This window comes from Hermetia illucens, chromosome 2, assembly GCF_905115235.1.
Source record: "Hermetia illucens chromosome 2, iHerIll2.2.curated.20191125, whole genome shotgun sequence".
NCBI lineage: Eukaryota > Metazoa > Arthropoda > Insecta > Diptera > Stratiomyidae > Hermetia > Hermetia illucens.
The window spans coordinates 114,523,089-114,543,382 of record NC_051850.1 but is presented as its reverse complement, the minus strand read 5'-3'; the positions used below and the strand labels follow the sequence as shown (position 1 = coordinate 114,543,382).

Here is a 20,294-nt window from a genome sequence, read left to right as displayed (position 1 = left end):
AACTGGGTTTCGGAACGGTGAACTAAGACTATTTGCTCTTTATTTTGAATAAAGGGTTTTATATGAGTTAATCTTATGCCGAGTTTGTGGGTCTCGACTTTGGCCGCAATGTTTACGGGCCAATGAAGCGACCAAGCAAACAAAAACATTTATATTGCGGAAAACATTAAGTTGCTGACGATATCATCTAGACTCAGAAATGAGTAAGTATTTATGGTGACCATCGCTGAAATGATTTTTTTAGTACTCAAAACGCAGCAGAATGGGAAGGTTATTTCTTTAAGGTTGTTTTCATAGCGGAAAAGAATTTGGGACAAAACTGCATTCTTGTGTAGATGCTTGCGGGGTTACCGTGCGATTTGAATGTATAACATTTTTCTGCACTCGTTCTCCTTCGTTTGAAGTTGGATTCAGTAAACGATTGTTGTCGATTTCAAGAGATGAAGAGAATTTGGTTTCCCGCCGTATTTAATCTGGCTCTTGTATTGGGAATTAGCCTCTCCACCAGAAGCAGTCTTCCGCAAATACTTATCAAAGTTGTCTGGAAAAAACACCTAGATGAAAGCAAATCAGAGTTATTTTTATTGGTTATCTTATATGGTAGCATTGCGGGTACTGTAAGGAAATGATTTTTAGGCAGTTCATAAAGATTTTTAATTTCTGCAGTTAGCATTACCCCATTTTTCATTTTCATTGCAATTATCGAACTTCTGATAATAGAGAGGCTTGGTAGGATCACGCTAGGAGATCACGATGCATCCCAAAATCAAGACCTAGTTGAAAAATTTGAACCCAAAGTGGTGTATGCCCTGTGCTGATGGGCGGAGGCACCAGGAGTAGACGGTGTCGCGAACAGAGTCCCTGGGTGCCATACGATTTCCAGAATAAGTAGTTTTGTGCATACAGGGTGTCATATCCCGTCGACCATGATAGAAATTTTAATGGTAGATAGCACCACTATATCTTTTACCATTTTTCATAAATAGTGTAAAAGCTTTAACTTTCGACTGATATGTAAAAAGGGCGGGCTTAATTGGGGGAAACGTATCAATATTACGAATTAAATGGGAGAAAACGTGGCTACATTTATATCATATAGTGTCTTTCACACATTTTGACACATTATTTTCCCTTTGTTCGTAATTAGAATTAATATCCAAGTCAATATGCTTCACATCAAAATCATGCTTTCTCCCACTTAATGCGTAATATTCGTAAATTTCCCATAATTAAGCCCACTCTTTTTACATATCAGTCGAAAGCTAATATAACAAGGCATATCTTGGCAACTTTCCTGGCTTGTAAGTTTAAAGCGCTGTTACAATAACGCATTTTGAAATTTAGATGAAAAATGGGTTTTTAAATTTCTTTAAAGTTTGAACAATTATATCTTCGAAGCAGCGGTACCCTTCGCAAGTCGGAATACCGGAAGCTCGGTGCTTTAGATAAAAGGTTTTGTGTTCATCTTATTTTGGCAACTCTCTATGCACGATTTTCCATTCGTACATAGCTAAGAATTTTTCTAAACTCTAAGATGCACATATGTATGACATTTCATCCTAAATAAACAAACATTGTCTATTACCGTATTGATAAATTAATCAAGGGCATCTTCACGCATTTCCAATTGACTCCGTGCACAAAAGAGCGTACATGTTTTTATATTGGTTAGTATCCGCAAGCTTTATTACACATACGTATACATATACATGTCTACCTTGAGTAATTGACACTGATATGCAAATAACTAAAAACAGCCAAAAAGGAAAACAGAAATGTCCCCATGGACCCCGCAGTTCATATAGGTTCACTTTATATGATAATGACGTCATTTATTTATTTATTTATTTAATGAGGACAGTACACAGAAAGCAAATTTCTTATTACATATTGTCCTCAGAGGGAGGAGCAAGTAAATGGCATATTTTGCGCTTAAAGCTAGAGAGGGACATAGAGTCAAAGGAACCAAGCTGTAGGGCATTGTAGGACCGGCAAAACCTCGGGATCGGGGGGAGTGAAAGTAAATCTCGAGCTCGGCGAAGGTCACATCAAAAATGTCCGCATTACGTGTGTCATGAGACGAGGCGATACGGAGAGTAATATCCGAGTTGGCGGAGCAGTCCATCAGACCATTGCAGAGTTTGAAAAGAGTACACATATCAAGGAAAATACGGCGTTGCTGTAGCGAGGGGAGATTGAGGGTGCGGAGTCGTGACGGATAATCAACCCGTGGAAGGTTCTTTTTGTAAAAGAGGCTCCGGGTGAATTTGCGTTGTACAGCTTCAAGAGCGCGGCCGTCACGGATGCGGTAGGGGGACCAGACTACACAGCAATATTCAAGGATGTTTTTGACAAGGGAATTGAAGAGTGTTAAGGAGGGCTGGATTAAGGTAAAGTCGGACGAGGAACGTAGGATAAAACCAGACATTTTGGAAGCTCTATTGATGATGTCAACGAAGTGGGAATTGAAACGAAGTTTATCGTCGAATATTACACCCAGGTCTTTGAAAGAGGGCAGTAGTGAAAGGAGAGAATAGGAAAAGGATGATGGGGAGGGTTTCAGGGAATAGCGCATCCAGTGGCATTTGTTGACATTCAGTGTTAGCTTGTTGACCGAACACCAACGGGCTAAATTATCAAGGTTGGATTGTAAGAGAGCACAGTCCAATGGAGACGAAACAGAGGCAAACAATTTAAGGTCGTCTGCGTAAAGCAAATACGGACAGGTGAGGATGGAGGCGAGGTCATTGATAAAAAACAGGAAGAGTAGCGGGCCAAGTATAGAGCCTTGGGGAACACCAGAGGAAGGAGAGAAGGAACGAGATGAGTGACCATGAAAAGAAATTTTGCAGGAACGCTGTGAGAGATAAGAGGAAAGCCAGGAGATGACTGAGGGAGGGAAGTCTAGCGAAGATAGTTTAGAGAGGAGAATGTTATGGTCAACGGTGTCAAAGGCTTTGGAGAAATCAGTATAAACAGCATGTACCTCCTGTCGTGAATTCAAGCTACATGGCTTAGGGTGCAATAAATTTATCTGAAATGCGAAAATTTGACTTTCTATAATTTTGTTAATAATAGTTCGATTGCCTTCAAACTTTTCAGAATTATGTCCTATATTATCGCCAATGCTGCTGCCAATTTTGTATTTCTGGGATGACCTTAAGAGGGGTTTTCCGGTAAATTTCTAAAACATGCAATATACTATTATTAACTTTATTTGTACAGATAACGGAACAGGATAAATTTTGAGGCCTAGATTTCATATAGATGCACCACTGTGATTTTTTTTTTCAGATTTTTCGGTTGGGTAGGTTCTGAGAACGAGACCTGTTTCACTTTTTAGGGCAGACATTTTGAGTTCTACCTCTCCTATGTTATCCAATATCAGAAATAAGACCAGTTTCGGAAAGTACTTCTTGAGCCCTTTCATTTGATACCCCACATGACCATATTCAATGGAAAACAATTTACGCCCCTCCCCTTCAAACTCAACACAAAATGGCGCCACTCGCTGCATGTAAAGGACACAGATCATATATTCTCACCAAATTTCGTGACAATCGGTTCACCGGTTTCCGAGTAAATTGGGTGGTGACAGACGGACAGACAATATGAAATTATATGTAGTTTCTGAAATGGTTTAATCTACGATACAATGATGGGGGGGAGTGAAACGAGAATTCACTTGCCAAGATTGGTCTGAACATCGAAGTCGATGATAAACGACCAAAAGGTAGGCCGAAACAACCGTGGCTTGATATGCTGGATGGGGAGTTAAAAGCTTTGAGATTGCACCCAGAACAGGCATTCAATATAGCTAAATGGCGAAACCGATCAAGACGAGCCGACCCCGCTTGTGAACAGGACAAAGGCTGAAGAAAAAGAAGAAGAATGATGGGGGGAGTGGAACATTTTGATTTTGTAGGGTAGGTCAAGCTTTTTGACACTACGAAAAACGGTATAACTCTGTAACGGTTAAAGATAGAGCGGCCATTCCGTGGAACAATTTTCCTCAAGCGAGTGATGCTATCCACGATTAAAATTTTTACCATCGTGAGCGATCTGGCTCATTGGTACAGGTCGATGCTGTTCTGGGCGTATTGGGGCGGACAGGCTAGTAAGATAGTGAAGAGTATATATGACGCTCAGCGACGTGATATCTCTATAATTGGTACACTGTGTGATATCTCCCCTTTTATGTATGGGGCAAATGCATCGTTGCTAGTCGTCAGGCATTGATGTACTGTCCCACACCATGAGTATCAGCTGATAAACTGCTTGGTGTAGTTGGTCGCCTCCATATTTAACCAGTTCGACTGTAATTCCTGCAGCCGATGGCTTATGGTTTTTAAGCCGATGAGTTGTTTGGTGGGGACAGTATTTGTCCGTTGTCTTTAGTTTGCGGGATCTTCAACTCGCCGATATTTTGATTGTTGAGCAGTTTATCAAAGAACTCAGCCCATTCCTCCAAAATTTCCATACAGTTGGAAATCAGATTTCGCTCTTTGTTTCTCAGAATGAGCATCAGGGTGAATAAGGCTTTATCTTGCTGACTTGTTGGTAAAACTTCCGAGCCTGGTGCGGTTGCTCCCTGCACTTCTCGAGATCATAGACCTGTTGGGTCTCCCAAGTTTGCCTTTTTTTGTCTGTGAAGTCCCTTCTCTACTCGGCGGAGTTCGTGATAAGCCTCTGCGCGCCCGCGTTATGAAACATTATTCCATTCGAGCCCAAAGCACCCTAAATGCTCTGACATTGACCAAGGCTAAAAGGGGTCGCGTTCAATCAACACTTGGTCAATTTGGGTGAAAGTGGCCCCGTCTGCTTGTGGACCGTTTCCCGCGCAAACCAGGTACTTCCAACAATATTCGACTCTGCAGTCTCCTTTGTAGGGGCGTGAACGTCAATAAGGCTTAAATTTCGAAATTCGCTTTGCAAACACAAAGCCGATAACATCAGGTTTCATTTGGCTGACTAGGAAGCCTACTCCGCTATAATATATGGGGTAGTCGCTTTTCTCCAGGAAGCTGGTCCCTACCCAGCACATTTCTTGTAACGTTTCCAGTTTTTCATTAAGAAAGAACTCCTAACGATCACCACGTGGAAGTGGAGATAGTGTTAGGTAGTAGAGCTGATGGTGTTGGTTCTGCAGTTGTTCTCCAGGTTTTATTCTCTTCTTATATCTTATATATTACAATTTGTTGTCGATTCCACGGTGTAAACCCCAAAAGTTTTGAATTTCATGTATGTAGGTGTATATTCACAAAATAACGTGTGTATGTTTTTCAACCCGGACCGGTATTGTAGGATACCTACATACATGATCTCCATTTTAGTTTTTCGAGATTTAATTATTTTGGCTCTTCTTGCAAAAATACGATCAATTGACAAAAGTAGTTAAAAAGACGGTCTACTGTTATTTCCCATTTCAGCGGATAAGGGCAGGAGGTTTTGGAAATGCTAGTTCCAGTGGAAGTGTGAAGCTTGTAGCTGGCAAACAGTTAATTTAGCTGTTCTCAGATGATTCAGTTTAGTGTGTTAACACCTTTACTGGGCAGGAGAGATGTACTACGAGATACCATATAAATTAAAGAAATGCGATTTTAGATAACATATCCCAAACAAAGATACAAGATGCCTTCATCCGCAAGGGGGTGGGAAACACCTTGGCTTTCTGGATGGGCAGGGTGTTAGAGAGTAGATAGCTAGAAGTTCCGACAGATGCGAACTCTATTGTCCTAAACACTACTTAAAGTTGCCGGCAGGTAGTTGATAAACTCCTTGGAGAGCTAACAATCACTGGAATGCAGGTCCAGGGTTACATTGATGAAATTGCTTTAATTCCTAAGGGCAACAGGGCAAAGTGCCAGTAGTGTGTGTGTATGGTGGGGGAGAAGCTACAGCTTCTGAGCACTCAGGCCGTGTTAGCCCATTGTACTCGCCAGGAAATGCTCCATGGATTCCGCTTCCTCATTACAGGAGGGACACGTATCATCTTGAGTAATTCCTATTCTGAACATATGCCCAGCTAGTGAATTATGGCCTGTCAGAATGCCCACAATACATCTGCAAGTCCTCCTGCTTTTCGACAGGATAAACTTTGCGGTACGTATGTTCGGTTCTGGCAGGAAAAGTTTGGTGTGTCGAGCAGCATTTAGGCTCTGCCACCTGTCATTATGGGAAGTTTGTTCCCAGTTTTTGAAAACAGACTTAGCTACTGATACTCCAATTGCTGGCTTCGGTCCCGGCATAGAGGAGATTGACCCCTCTTTCGCTAAAGCGTCCGAGATTTCATTTCCCTCTACGCCACAGTGACCAGGTACCCAGAGTAGTTCAACCGTATTGAATCTAGACATAGAGTTCAAACGATTTCTGCATTCCTGAACGATTTTTGAGGTGATCAAAGGAGTGCTCAATGCAGCTTGGCTCTTACTGTAGATTGCGATGCGCCTGCCCTTCAACCGCTCGTCGATCACCCAGTTTGCCGCCCTTAGGATCGCATAAACTTCGGCTTGAAAAACCGTTGCAAATTGTCCCATAGGAAAAGCCTACTTCTAGTTTTTATTCGAGAGGTAGACTCCGCCTCCAGAACCCTCTTCTGTGTTTGAGCCGTCGGTGTAGAAGACTTCCGTATATCCCGCCACGCATTCCTCAGGGTCTTCCCAGTCCTCTCTATGCTTCAGGGTAACTTCATATCTTCTACGAAACAGATATATGGGGACACAAGAATCGGAAGGCATTGTACGAATTGGATTCAGTCCTCCCAGTAACTCTTCCAATCCTCTGTGCCCCCCACATCCGTTGTTTCCCCATAGATTTAATCGAATTAGTCTATGAGCTGCTCTCATTGCAGTGCTTTGAATAAATATATCCAGGGGCTGCAAATTGAGTAGTGTATTCAGAGCTGCGCCGGATGTCGTGCCCATGACACCAGTGAAACCCAGACACACAGTTCTTTGCAGTGCGGCTAGTTTACGGTGAAACCCTTTTGTCTCACCTTAACCCATCACACTACGGATGCATATACATGAACATCGGGCTAATGATGGCAACGTATATCCACATTAACACATGAGGCCTGCGTCCCCATGTCGAGGCAAAGATCCGTCTGCACAGCCCATAAGCTGTAAGAGCTCGTTTCATCTTTACCGCAACACGTTTATTCCAAAGAAGTTTTTTATCTAGAATGACGCCTCTAGAATGACTTCTTCGGAGAGTTGAAGGGTAGTACCCCTCATCTCAGGGAGGCAAAGTCCATCCAGTTTTCTCCTTTTTGTGAATAAAACCATTGTGGTTTTATTTGGATTAACTGGCAGACCATATCTGAGGCACCAGCACCGTGCCGAGATCCCGATCAACAGCAAGCACAGCCACGTCATCAGCATAAGCTTGAGCGTGTATAGGCAAATTTTGTAGTTCGCATAGTAGTGAGTCGATCAGCATACTCCACAGAAGTGGCGAAAGCACACCTCCTTGGGGGCAGCCCTTCGTTGCTTCTGCAGTCAGGTAGCGATCGACACCCACCTCAGCGCATAGTAATCTCTGCGTTAGCATAGCATGGATCCACTTAATTAAAGCATCATCAACACCATGCGCTCTGGCGGCATCACAAAGTGTTTGAAAAGTTTTTGAAAGTGCCAGTAACCTACGGTTTAAACCAGCAACTGATTACATGGTACATTGACAGATCCGACTTTGTAGAGGGTGCGGTCGTCGGGGTCATTGGTCTAAGGAAAACGAGTAAGTATACTACAGGTGGAAATATACGCCATAGATAGACGTGTCTCCTTCAACCTTGAAAGAAACTCTTATAATATTTTGCGTTAGTCCCATGAACTGCACAAAAAAATAACGATAAAAAGCGCTTTCTTGGAATTTTAGCTTACCATAAAAAATAACAGGCATAGGAGAACATGTAGCGGAAATGGTTTTGAACTCTTTCAAAATAAGACTTGAAGAGGCGTTGCAATAATATATGCCGCTCCCCATAGTTGATATAAAATGATCTCATTCAATCCCATATAGTTTCGCCGTCGGACGCTCATGTTTTGGTCTCGTCAGTCTAATCCGTGATTCCTATATAATTGCAAAGATTCCTGTAAAGTTCACATGGGAAGTGATCTGCAAATGCAAATTTTAAGCGGCTCATTAAAGGTTGATGTTGATTAGTTAACACCTGTTGCAATTCTAAGTATCAGGCGCTAGCACCAATTATGTAAACCCTTTCCTTACATATCATCGATCGTGCGTACTTCTTGGCAAGATGCCCTTTATCTGCATCAAATGACCGATCGAAACCCTTTGCAGGCCTTCTCCAAGTAATCATACATGAGCAGGACCGGAGAGAGAAAAAATAAATTACCTAAAATATATTATACAATATAATTTTGTCAAAGTCCGTATTTCGAGTTCCCGAGAAAACACTGACCCTCGGGGCAATCACTCCTTTCCCTCCACCCTCTCGTCAGGCCTGATAGTGCTCATTCACTCATCAGGACACCTCTCTCGCTACCGAATATCGAACTTCGACCAGTGCTCTGCAAGGATTCAATTAGGGTCTGTCCGCCTATCATGTTGGTTTTTCTATCAGTGTTCGAGTTAGTTCAAACCGTGTTCATTATATGGCTATGAAGGATTGTAAGCTATGAGTCGACGTAGTGTAGTACTAACAAGGGTTGAATCTGGCTACTGAGTTTTTCTTCCGTTTTCTGAGGAAATTTAGTCTTTTCAATGAATCGCCTAGCATTGGGGATAGAAAAAAGAAATGGATCTTATTGGGGTGCGAGTGACGGGCAATACGTGAGTTTAAAAGGAAGAGAAATGGAAAAGTGTGCAATTGGTTATTTTTCATTTCTTTATTTTCATATTGTACAATAAATCTATAATACAAAAATTACAATAAAAATATTTATAAAAAATATACAAAACGACACAATGGAGTAATGGGTTGCTATGAAAGATAGAAAGTGATAGAATTGAGATTTGTAAATGTTGTTCGTTATTTTCGAAAAACAGCTCTGCTTGGTTCTGTTAACCAACGACCGACCGAAATAAAAAATATATTTAACGTGTTTTATCACAGATCTGTTTTCAAGAAAGAAAGTTATCTATTTAAGAGAATTCGTGCATATTTTCCGGAAGAAAATTAAAAGTTAAACTGGAAAGATACAGTGAAATATGTATATGTTTAGGGTATTATAAAACAGCGAGAAATATGAAATGAATGAGATGACTTTAAAGTCGGTTTGAAAGTTTTTAAATAAATCAATGATCAAATCGGATTAAAAACGAGAAAATCGATTTTTCATATTGCCTTAAAGTAACACTACTTTGTTTCTTTCGTCCTCTGCTGTGTATATATTACCATTACAACTTACTCTAGACTTTTTCTTAAATAATTTATTAACACGTTCGATCTATTTTCTTTCGTTAAATCGTTTTCCTTCTGCGGGTGAATGTAGATTTCAAAGGTAAGCAGGTGGGAGTCAGTTCGTTTTTTAAACTCAAACCCCGATAAATTGAATATATACAAGTTGCAAGTGTTACAAACGGAATCAGAATCTAATGGAGATATTAGAAAGATCCAACAAAACAATAAGTTAAAGTGTTTCAATGTTTAAAATAAACGTGAAAATATTATCGAATTTTCCTTGCAGTATCAATCCAGAGATTGTTTGTATATAAAATAAAACAAAAAACTGTTTGAAATAAATAAATTATTTAGCTGGTGGCGCTTGCGTATGATGCTGGCATCCTTCGACATTTTCGGGCCAATCGCAAACATTCTCGGAGGGGTTGAATACCAAATTGGCTGGACATGGCATGTGATGCTTCCTTTCACCTTCGCACATGTAGTAATGTGTGCAGTCATTCTTGTCGGGGTGGTAGCTGATGTGTCCATCTTCTTCTTCGCATGTTACCTCGTTAGCTGCAAAATTTGAATGATAAAGCAGTAAAGCGTTGAACTTTCTAAGAAGAGTTGCAAAACTTACGATCTTTTGTGGTGTACGCTCCTCGTGGGCCATGACTTTCATATGGACCATCGAACTCTAGTGTTACCTTGTACCCACTCAATTCTTGGTTAAGAGTTGTGAGCAATGGGTACTTACCGCTACCGCAGCGTCCTGAGAAGTCATCCATGTCAATCGACCAGACCATGATACCACCAAAACCTTGTTCTTTCAACCATTCCATCTGTAGCGTATGAAGAAAACATTGTTATATTAGAAATAATGAAAACTGAGATAGTTTGGCTTCAGCACAGATGTTTATCTGAGCTGTGATGGAGCATTAAACAAGTCAGGACACCGGAAGTCCAACGCTTCAGGTATAAAACGATATTCGATGCGGTACTAACACTTTATCTCTTAAGAAGTAGTAATTTGATGTCAAAGTTTGACCTATTATAACTTTGTTAATAATAGTAGAATTTCCATAATTCCAGAAGGCTGCTTAATATTACTGCAAAATTTTATGGATCTAGGATAAAATTAAAAAGGGTTTGCAGTAAATTTTCAAAATAAAATAATATGCTCTACACTAGTACATGGTATGTCCTAGTACGTTGGCGAGGACTACACTCAGAGCGATCACCAGGTAATTATCATTGAACTATGGAAAAAGTCACAAAGTAGGGAAACAGTATACCCCAAGCGGAGAAGGGCATTAAGCTGATCTGTAAAAGCACTACGTTAGGAAAGCTTGGAAATGTGGTTATAACAACCTACTAAGGCGGGAGGTCTCACGGAAAGAGTTTTTCATGTGAAGCAATGCACCCCCGAAAGCATGTGACACGTCCATGTTTAGGAGTTGCTCATTCCCCATTAGAAGACCCAACTGTTGGTGGAATAGTGAATTGGTCAGCTTTCAATCAGTCACCCACCGGGCCAGAAGAATGGCTCAGAAGGCAGGTGGAACAAACAAGGGTGAAAAGAGCACGCATATAAAGAATCCCACAAACCTTGAGGCTCGCTATCCAACGGAGCAAGTGGGAATGTTTTCAGAACCTCTGTTCGGAAACTGCGGAAACCACCACCCTTTGTGGTGGGGCGATCCAGAAGCTATTCATCTCTGTGGATCACGTGTCCTACTCTCTTACTAAAAATCATCTAGGAGTTATTTTCCCAGCAAGAAGAGTGTACTGATAGCTTCCAGCGACCTCTGAATGTAGCAACAATTCCGCCACTTACCAAAGATGAGCTGCTGGAGATCTGCGGTAGAATAAGATACAGCGGGTTTAGATGGCATACCGAATGTTCGCTGAGTTGTTCGAGGCGTGCATGTCCGTGGGGATATTTTCTGCGAAATGGAAGCGGCTGAAGTTTGGTTGGTAAGATTGGTAAACCTCCACGAGGGCCATTCTCCTCCAAATCTACATATATTCTTGGACACTATGGGAAAGTGCTAGAGCGAGTAATCTACAGTCTATGAAAAGGAACGGTTGAGGGAACTTTACTAGGTGAACTTACCAGGAATGAAACAGGCCAGAGTGCTGATGGGGGATACGAACCCAAGCGCTCAAAAGATTATTTAAACCTCATCTAGAAGAACTTACGGATCATAGTGGGAACACTCACGGGTCACTGTAGGCTAAACTATCACCAGGAGAAGCCAGGGATACCTATGGGCACTGTCTGTAGATTCTGTGTGGAGGGTGATGGAATCTCCACACACGTCGTGGGATAGTCTTCGGCACTTGTGTAAAGTAGGTTCAGACTTAATATCAAAAGTCAGGTTGAAACACTTGGAAGTAGGGAACACAATGAAGTTCCTGTCAGTTATTGGTTGAAGCACTTGAAAGTAGGGAACATAATAAAGTTCCTGTCAGTTATAAGTTTAAACGACATTCTATAGTTCATAGCTATGCTCTTACTAATAAAGGGTGCAATAGTTTTTTAGGGCGTCGTGCAATTTGCCATGATAATATTATTTTTTTCCGAGTTGCCACAATCTGGGCAGATGGTGGATGTTACCTAAAACTGCCAAGCATTTAGGCTCTCAGATCCTACCTACTTAAATTATAAAGGGACGCTAGTAGTGGTGGCCGGTGTTAGGTTAATAGGAGAATCCGTCTAAAATTCCCCGCAACACGTATACGAATACGTATGTAGAATGGTATATTTTGCATGCTTTGAACCAGACTGTGTGAGGGTCCCAGGACATCAAGCGAAGCCGAGAGGGATTTTTACTTGTAGCTGACAATATTATGAGAACTACATCCACCCACTCAAAACACCAAATTTCAATGTGGCTATTATGTGGGATTGCAACATCAATAATATACGCGGGGAGACCCGTTTTGTCAACTAACACCACGTCAGTGTTGTGTGGAATGTGGCGATCAGTTAGCACTTTACTTGGTCAATTGGAACCTAATGCTAGAATCTCTTGGGAAAGTTGGTATTCCTGCCTATCTCGCCACTATTCGCAAAAGCTATTTACAAGGACGGAGGCTCTGGTATGACACCGAAGATGGACCGAAGGAGTACGTTGTCTCCGCGAGTGTTCCGCAGGGTTTTGTACTGGGCCCACTGCTGTGGAACATCAAGGATGATGCCGAACAAGCTTCCAGGTTGCTCAAAGCTAGAGTGGTGAGTTCGATCTTCCTTTATGCAGTTCTAGTTTGGGGAAAGGCGCTGCAAGTCACATTTAACGCTAACAAATTGAGTGCAGTCTACAGAAGAGCAGTCCTAAAAGTAGGCTCTGTCTCCAAGACTGATTCTGCGTTCGTCATCTTGGGAACGATTCCGATTTATATCATGGTAGATGAGATGACATATATAACATCAGGCCCATTTCTCCTTCATCGCAGACGAAGAATTCCGAAAAGGAGAGATCTGTAAATAAATGCCAAGGGCCTTGGGAACCGTTGGGGAGGATCGGCTAACGCATTTCCCATCAAGGAGTGGTTGAGATTAATTATAATCTTACCCACTTTTTCGCGGAGCATGGACCTGTATAGATTTATACTGGGTAGCTCATTTGATTGTCCAAATTGCGATGGAGTCCCAGAGGACCGAGAGCACGTATTCTTTCACTATCCATGATTTGTGCAAGAAAGGAAGAACCTAGAGGAGAATCTAGAAGAGGTGCTGCTACCAGGAAATCTCCGAAGAAGGCTACCATATCAGCAGGACTGGGATGTGATTAACTCCATGATCGCATGTATCTAGAACAAATTGTGAAAGGCAGAGAAGATGAGAAAAGCAATGAATCTTTTCTTTTCAAAAAATAAAAACGTATCTCACTGGAGAAAGTCGGAAAGCCAATGAGAATAGCCAAAGTGAAAGAAAATCCTGGCCTAAATGACTGCAAAGGAGGAGGAGTCCCAAAAAGGAATTGAGAAACCGTGGGCTAAGGAGATTACCCATAAAAGGAGAATATATCCTAAATTAACTATTTATTACTGTGGTCAAAAGAGGAATTATGGTATTTTATGGCCATTTGCTTCCGAAAAGAGGAACACTGGGAGTGGTTATATTGGGCATGTATCCCACACACAACATATTCCCCAAATTTCCAGTATGATGAGCAAATATGCTTTCATACTCTTTCTTTTAAATTATAGTTGGATATATGTTTGCACATTTCTGATGCCTGACCAAAGGTGGTTATGGAAAATATGTCCACACCCCGAAACTAAAATGAAAGATGAGAAAAGGAGAACATTTAAGCTACTTGCCTCGGAACCTCAGTTCCAGCACCTTATGGAAGTAAATAAGCGAACTCCCGACAGTCAATATTAATCCACTGCTGGATTTTGGTAGTGGATACCAAGGTTTCGGTGGCATCTAATGCTGCAAGTGGTTTAGAGAAGGAAGTGTTCAAATAATGTACGACCTTGCTTACAATGTCCTCAGCAAAGACTGATAAGGATTAGCCCTGACTGTCGTAATCGGTTTTATTCCAAAAGTCGAGGGGAGTGAGCAGACAGGGGATCTCTTTCGTTCCCAAAAGCTTCGCGGGATAAAAACCAAGGAATTCAACGGGCGCGCTGAAGAAATGGGTGAAAAGGTTTCCTAGGGTAACTCTAATAGAGAGCAGAGCTATTTGAAGGAATTATAACTCGTGAAGCTTGAAGTAAAGAATAACTGAGCTATCCTAGTCTACCCAACTAAGATCAAGCACAATATGTGAAAGGCCATAAAAACATAGTCGGGGCGATCCCTTACAATAGGTCGCAGAGGGCAGAAAGAGGGAGGACCATCGAAAATCTACGATATCCACAGTGCCAAAGTTGATAAAAATGATATTGCACTGACACTAATTGAGGTAGAGAAGGAAACTCTTTTGGGAACTAGCAGGTGCATAGAGCAAACGGTGTATCGGTCGTTCCAAGAAACAGAATTAAATGTTCGGGTGGTGAAAAGTCGGCGTCTCAAATGGCGACCGCCGGCAAGTGAAGTGAGGAAAGAGAAATGGCAGAGTAATGTAACGTAGACATATTGAAAATAAATTAGGGAGAAATATTAAGATCAATCATGTTTAAGCTGGAAGGGTAAAATCGATGGGTTTCGCAGCTTAGTTGACATTTCGCTTTTTGTGAATATCGCAGTATATGCCCGAATGGATGTATATACAGTGCAACGAACTGGATGACGGGTATCTGTCCCGTACGCTGAATAAGTTCTTCACTTGTTCTTGTCTCAGATTAGCTTATCTCAATGACGCAACTCTTCCAGATCCTTACAGGTTTTTAAAATGCGAAAGCAGGCAAAGCACTATCGGACAAAGAAGGAAGGTTCAAGAGACTAGATAAAGTTGCGGAGCTATTACGTTGCCTCAATGAAGACAACGGGGTGAAGGGCCAAAAAGGAAGTAGGGAAGCGTTGACCACTGCATCATTAAGGAGAATACGTTTCCCATTTGTAATTATCGTCTTCGAGGTGATACATAGGACAGCATTTCCAAAAGGTAAGGAATTCCAGATACGGAGGAGCGTGGGGGCGGAAAACATGGTTGCTTATACAAAATCTTATGAAGCACTTTTTTGCATTGTTCCGGGGAGAAAGAGGGATGATATACTGTAGGCCGTTTTAGCCGATGTGAGCCTAGAAATTCCTGGAAATTGAATGATTAGAGACAAAAAAGTCTATGGTATAGTGGCCAAGAACACCAACACCAATGACGTAAGATCATGTCGAGAATGTTTATAACAAAGGTAGGAAACTTACAGAGAGCAAAGCCTCGGCTAGGATGAATTATCCTTCGTACAATTGGCATTGAAAATAGCTGAGCTATTCGCGCTTACCAAGTGAAGTGAAAGCACAACGTGTTTGAGAACATAATAAATATCGTAAGTGCCCTTAAGGTCCTCTACAATAGGTCACAGAAGGAAAATAGAGGCTCCAAGGAAAAAAGAAAATCTCGTACTTTAACAATGTCATGGGTGACACGTGCAAACAAGGGTGCGAAAAAAAAAAACCTCTAGCAAACCACTGCGCGAAGGTATGAATTAGCAGCATTCGACCCAGAAGGCGTGGTAACTCAGAGTGTATTGTTTGGAGTGCAGCAGGGACCTTAAGTGCTTACTGCGCGAAGGAAAGGAGGCCACTACAAGCGAACTTCTCAAATCCTTAGTGAACATTGCTGAATCATAAACTTGACTGCCTGGTCAGAATGGTTGAATGGTCGCCAATCCAAAGATGATTGCATCAAATTGATAATTTTTTCAGCTTTATATATCATAGTAGGGAAGTATTTTTACTTACACTTTCTCCCCAACTGCAATCGACATTTTTAAAAGCGATATGGAATTTGACGTAGTGTTATCCTTCGTTAGCTCGTACCTATATAACTGCGGGATGATGCGGGGCTTACATGGTTTTACGGAGTGCGAAAGGAGAACAGTACGTCAACCTCAATGATGCCTTTGAAAATGTCTACTATAGTTGTAGAAGAATCCACATGTAAAAATGAGAATCCATACCATACCTGTGAGTTCCAAAAAATCATCAATCTCCGATATAACCAGTCGTGAACGCCATAACTATTCTTTCTTGTACGATTTAGTCACCTGCTGCTTTGTACGGATGAATATAAGCGGTGTACTCATTCTGTACCGTCGGAAAATAGGAACATAGTTGATAGTCTCGCCTTCGATGCAAGATAATGAAACCCATAAGTGACGTGAACATTGCAGGCTTCTCGGGGAGAGAGGAGAAAGCTGAAATACATTTCGGAAAATCGGAAACGATGGCGCGTAGCTGTGACTGACGTGTCCTATTTAGGGACCATCATGCCTCGAAATAAATAAGCTTCTCGCGGAGTGGTATATAAGAGGCCTACAGGAAGTGAACAGAATATTTTTTGTTTATGGATTGCGGAATCGTTAGTCCGCAACCATTTGATTTCCGACCAGCTCAAATGGAGAGTAACTTGGTCAGACTTTTAGCGGCCAACAGAACAATTTTTAGAGCTTAGCACCTAAATGTTCAAAATAGGGGACGAAGATGGTTTATGGCTTCATTAGGGCAGTGAGTGGGAGTAAATTGTCCTTCATTTGGTGCGATCCGATAAGGAGTGGAACTTTTAACCCCCAAACAAAAAATTTAGCTAAATGTTTTAAAGAACTCTGTTCAAATACGGGCATCAATCTGCCTGAGAGTGTTTATGGAGTTGTGATAAGAAAGCTCTTTGGCCATAAATCGTAGCCCATCACATCATAATCTCTCCCTCAAAATTATAATCCCTGAATAAGAGGCAGGTGTAAGTTACCTTGGGAGATTTCTGGTAATGATAAGAATAAGGGAAAACAATGTTTCGGATTTGGAAGAGATACCAAATTAGGCCTTTAAAATCGCGGCGAAGTGCAGACTGGATATGTTTGCGCGTTATGCCACCGCGGAACCTGGTACTGATACTCAAAGTTGGAAACTTCAAGGAAAGTCGTCTTTCTATTGTATAATTGTTGGAGTGAGTAATTTACAGAAAATTACTATCGGTTATTGAGAATCTAGAAGATCTATCAGCTTGACGGTTTGGTTACTAGCTAGGCCGAAAATGCAATCCGCGGAGAAGTCAGTACCAGTGAATATTACACGATAGTTGGCTTAAATATAGAAAGTGCATTTAATTCGGCAAATTGAAGTTTAATTAGGAGGTCTCCAGCGATGATTGGTATTGGCTGGATATGTCGGCTGTCGTTTGCAGAGAATATATGAGATGACAGAACCAAAGAGCAGAAATTCATGCTATTATGCCTAGGTAGTCTAATTTATTGATGTACTTATATTTTATTCTGCAGATTCAATAATCAAATCAGTTTTCATAAGTCTATGTACATTCATTTCAGTGACCGTTAATGGAGAAAGACATCCATTCAATTCCTTTTGTAGACAACTTTCCGACACTTACGGCAGGTACAGTCCATAAGATAGGGAGGTCGCACCCACCCGTCTAGCAATAAAGCTTTTTAACTATGTATATGATCGACGGCATGATGACATCATTTCGATGAACCACCTTATGTGGGAAACTATCCAAAACTCGCAGCAACTGAGTCGCTGCACTTTCTAGGCCAGTATACTGTTAACATCTTTCGCGTAGCTACCGTAGGCAACGACACCGCACATGCTCTGCCCAGGATCATCATGGTCGTCATTGTATCCACCGAAGATATTACCAACGAGCAGAGCCATTACAAAGGCCTGGATAGAGTAACCATTTCTGCTGAATTTAAAGTACCTAAGTACCTAACTCTCCACTGTTGAATTAGAAAGGTGGATTCAAAGCGTTAAAAGCATGAATTTAAAGATAACCATCTTCCAGCAGTTTTCAGTCCAACCTCCGAGGAGAACCCTTGACCTTTATTATTCGTCGTTGATCGTTGTGTCGAAAGAAAGATTAGAAAATATATGGAAGGCCTCCTGATGCTAAATAATGGCCAGATATAGACGTATTGATGCTGTTTTCACATCTAGAAATTGAAAATGCAAATGGCTGCCTCTCTAATATTAGGAACTCCAAGAGGATGGAATTAATTAAAAGCAACTAAAGCTTTAAATTCTGATATAGAGGAATCATTTCAAAATTTCATATTATGTGGTGAGCATTTGAGGATCGAAATAAATATAAGAATTGGATATAATGGTTATTGTGTCTACACGGCAGGTATCCACGACTTTCAAGAAGATGAGAGTGATGGTTATGTATTAAGCGGAAGAGAAAGCTTCTGGATATAACAGGGATTAGTTGAGGATTAAAAGAGAAATTCGGCATCGTTAAACGGGACAAGCTCTGATCCGCCGTCCAAGCAAAAGGAAAAAGCCGCAATGGAGCTTCTTTGTCGTAGGTCTGGAAAGAAGGGGCGGGAGGATATAATGAGCCCCCGTATTCCTGTAACAATTGCTTTCCAATGCCCTGTGAACTTTACACTTACCTTTGTCTTTAATGATCTTTCATCATCAAATCCAACCCATTGATTGTTCCTGTAAGCGAATGGCACTTGTTGCTCCGAATCCCATACCAATGTCGTATTTTTTCCAGCCAAGAATGCACAGATTTCATAGTAGCTCAAGAAACCAGCTTCATTTGTAAATTTACCGGGCTTACCACCACCTGATGCAGGTGATCCAATATCGAATTGTGTGTCATTAACTAATTCGAATGATCGTCCGTATGTTGGCATTCCTATGAGAAGCTTCTCTTTGGGGGCGCCTTGTTTTACCCATTCCCGGGCACTGAAATCAACGGTGAGTTTCTTTTGGTAACTTGTGGCGGATTCCAATGGGAATAGAGGTGAATTGTGTCCGACTGTTCGTTCCCATTGTCCATGGAAATCATATGTCATGACATTGATGAAATCTAAATATTTGGAAATTTCCGGTACGTCATATCCAGCAGCGATGGCCTCAAATGATGCTGGAACAGCGGCTGTAAGGAGGAGTCGTGGTTGACCGGATGATTTTGCTTCACCTTCGAATGCAACACGGAGCTCCTGAAAAGAAAAAGAATTTCAGTTTGCTCGGTGGACTACTTACTTTATTTTTTTTCTGCGTTATGTTTGTCACTGGTTGCATTAGTTACATACATATTGGAAGGACTTACTCGTAATAAATTCACATAAGCAGCCCGGTCATCAGCACCACGCGGATATTCCCAATCAACATCCAAACCGTTGAATTGATAGTCTCGCAAGAATTCAATAGCTTCGTAGACAAACTGATTCATTCGGAACACATTTGAAGTCAACTCTTTGAATGGGGTTGAACCAAAAGCCCACCCACCAATAGCCAACAGAATTTGCAAGTCAGGATTCTTTTCACGAAGTGCTAAGACTTTCTCGTAATTTTCAGGGTCGTCATCTGATGATTCAGTGAGTTTATGATCCTTCAAAGTGGCAAATGCATATACCAAGTGAGTACACAGTCTGGCATCAACATTATTCGGTTCGAATTTTCCAGCTCCTGGACGTTTAGCTGACCAACTGGTTAAATAGCAGAAAATTTGCCCAGGACGAGCTAAGGGATAAATCGATTATATAAAAAACCTTGTGAAATGGTTCAGCAAAGTTTAAATATCTTACAGTTCTTTTCAACATTAGACAAACCAGCTTTAATTTTTTTGCTTGGTTTCCGGACCTTAGTGAGAAGTTCTTCAACAGAAATTTTAATTGGTTCTGGTTTTTCAAGAGACTGGAAAAATATTGGTTAGAAAGTTATTAGATGATAGATATTAGGCAACCAGGCTGGTTACTTACTTCTATATCGTCATCATCATCGAATGTGGCTGCAACCTTCGACCAATCAACATCCTTCGCGTCCTTTCCTCGAGATATTCCAAGAAGTTCTTCTCGCATGGCTCCAATCAATGGATATTTGACTTCCCCACCGCAAACAGTACCAGTAAAATCATCCATATCAATTGTCCATACCATAGCGCCCCCGAAACCATTAGTTTTGATCCAGTTCATCTTATTTCTGATAGCACGTTCATCATCGAAACCAACCCACTGGAAATATTGATGTGTGTATAGTGAGTTTTAGCTCAGAAAAATTGAATGACTTAAAGAAAACAATTCTGATAGTAAGGAACTTACTTGGTCACCATCAACCATGTATGGAACCTTCATTTCTTCATCCCATACGTATACACCACCATTTTGCAACTTTTCACAGACTTCATAATAGGCTAAGAATCCACCTTCCTTGGTGTAATCTCCAGCTTTACCTCCGTCACTGGCTGGTGCATTTGGCCCATGTTTGTCGGGGTTTGATAGCATGAAACTTCTTCCATATGTTGGCATACCTAAAAAGACAGAAATACGAGTTCATATCTCTTAAAGTGAAATGTCTATT

General features: G+C 41.3%; 1 protein-coding gene across 1 annotated transcript in view; it reads right to left on the bottom strand.

Moving 5' to 3' along the window:
* Nucleotides 1–8,833: 8,833 nt before the first annotated feature.
* Nucleotides 8,834–20,294, bottom strand: part of LOC119647901 — a 209,737-nt gene continuing 198,276 nt past the window's right edge. The window contains exons 5-11 of the mRNA XM_038049208.1: nt 20,036–20,244; nt 19,697–19,948; nt 19,523–19,631; nt 19,045–19,457; nt 18,377–18,934; nt 9,990–10,191; nt 8,834–9,925 (exon numbers count right to left, since the gene is read on the bottom strand). Of these exons, the coding sequence (XP_037905136.1) occupies nt 9,714–9,925; nt 9,990–10,191; nt 18,377–18,934; nt 19,045–19,457; nt 19,523–19,631; nt 19,697–19,948; nt 20,036–20,244 (1,955 nt within the window). The 3' untranslated portion in view covers nt 8,834–9,713. The remainder of the gene's footprint in view (nt 9,926–9,989; nt 10,192–18,376; nt 18,935–19,044; nt 19,458–19,522; nt 19,632–19,696; nt 19,949–20,035; nt 20,245–20,294) is intronic.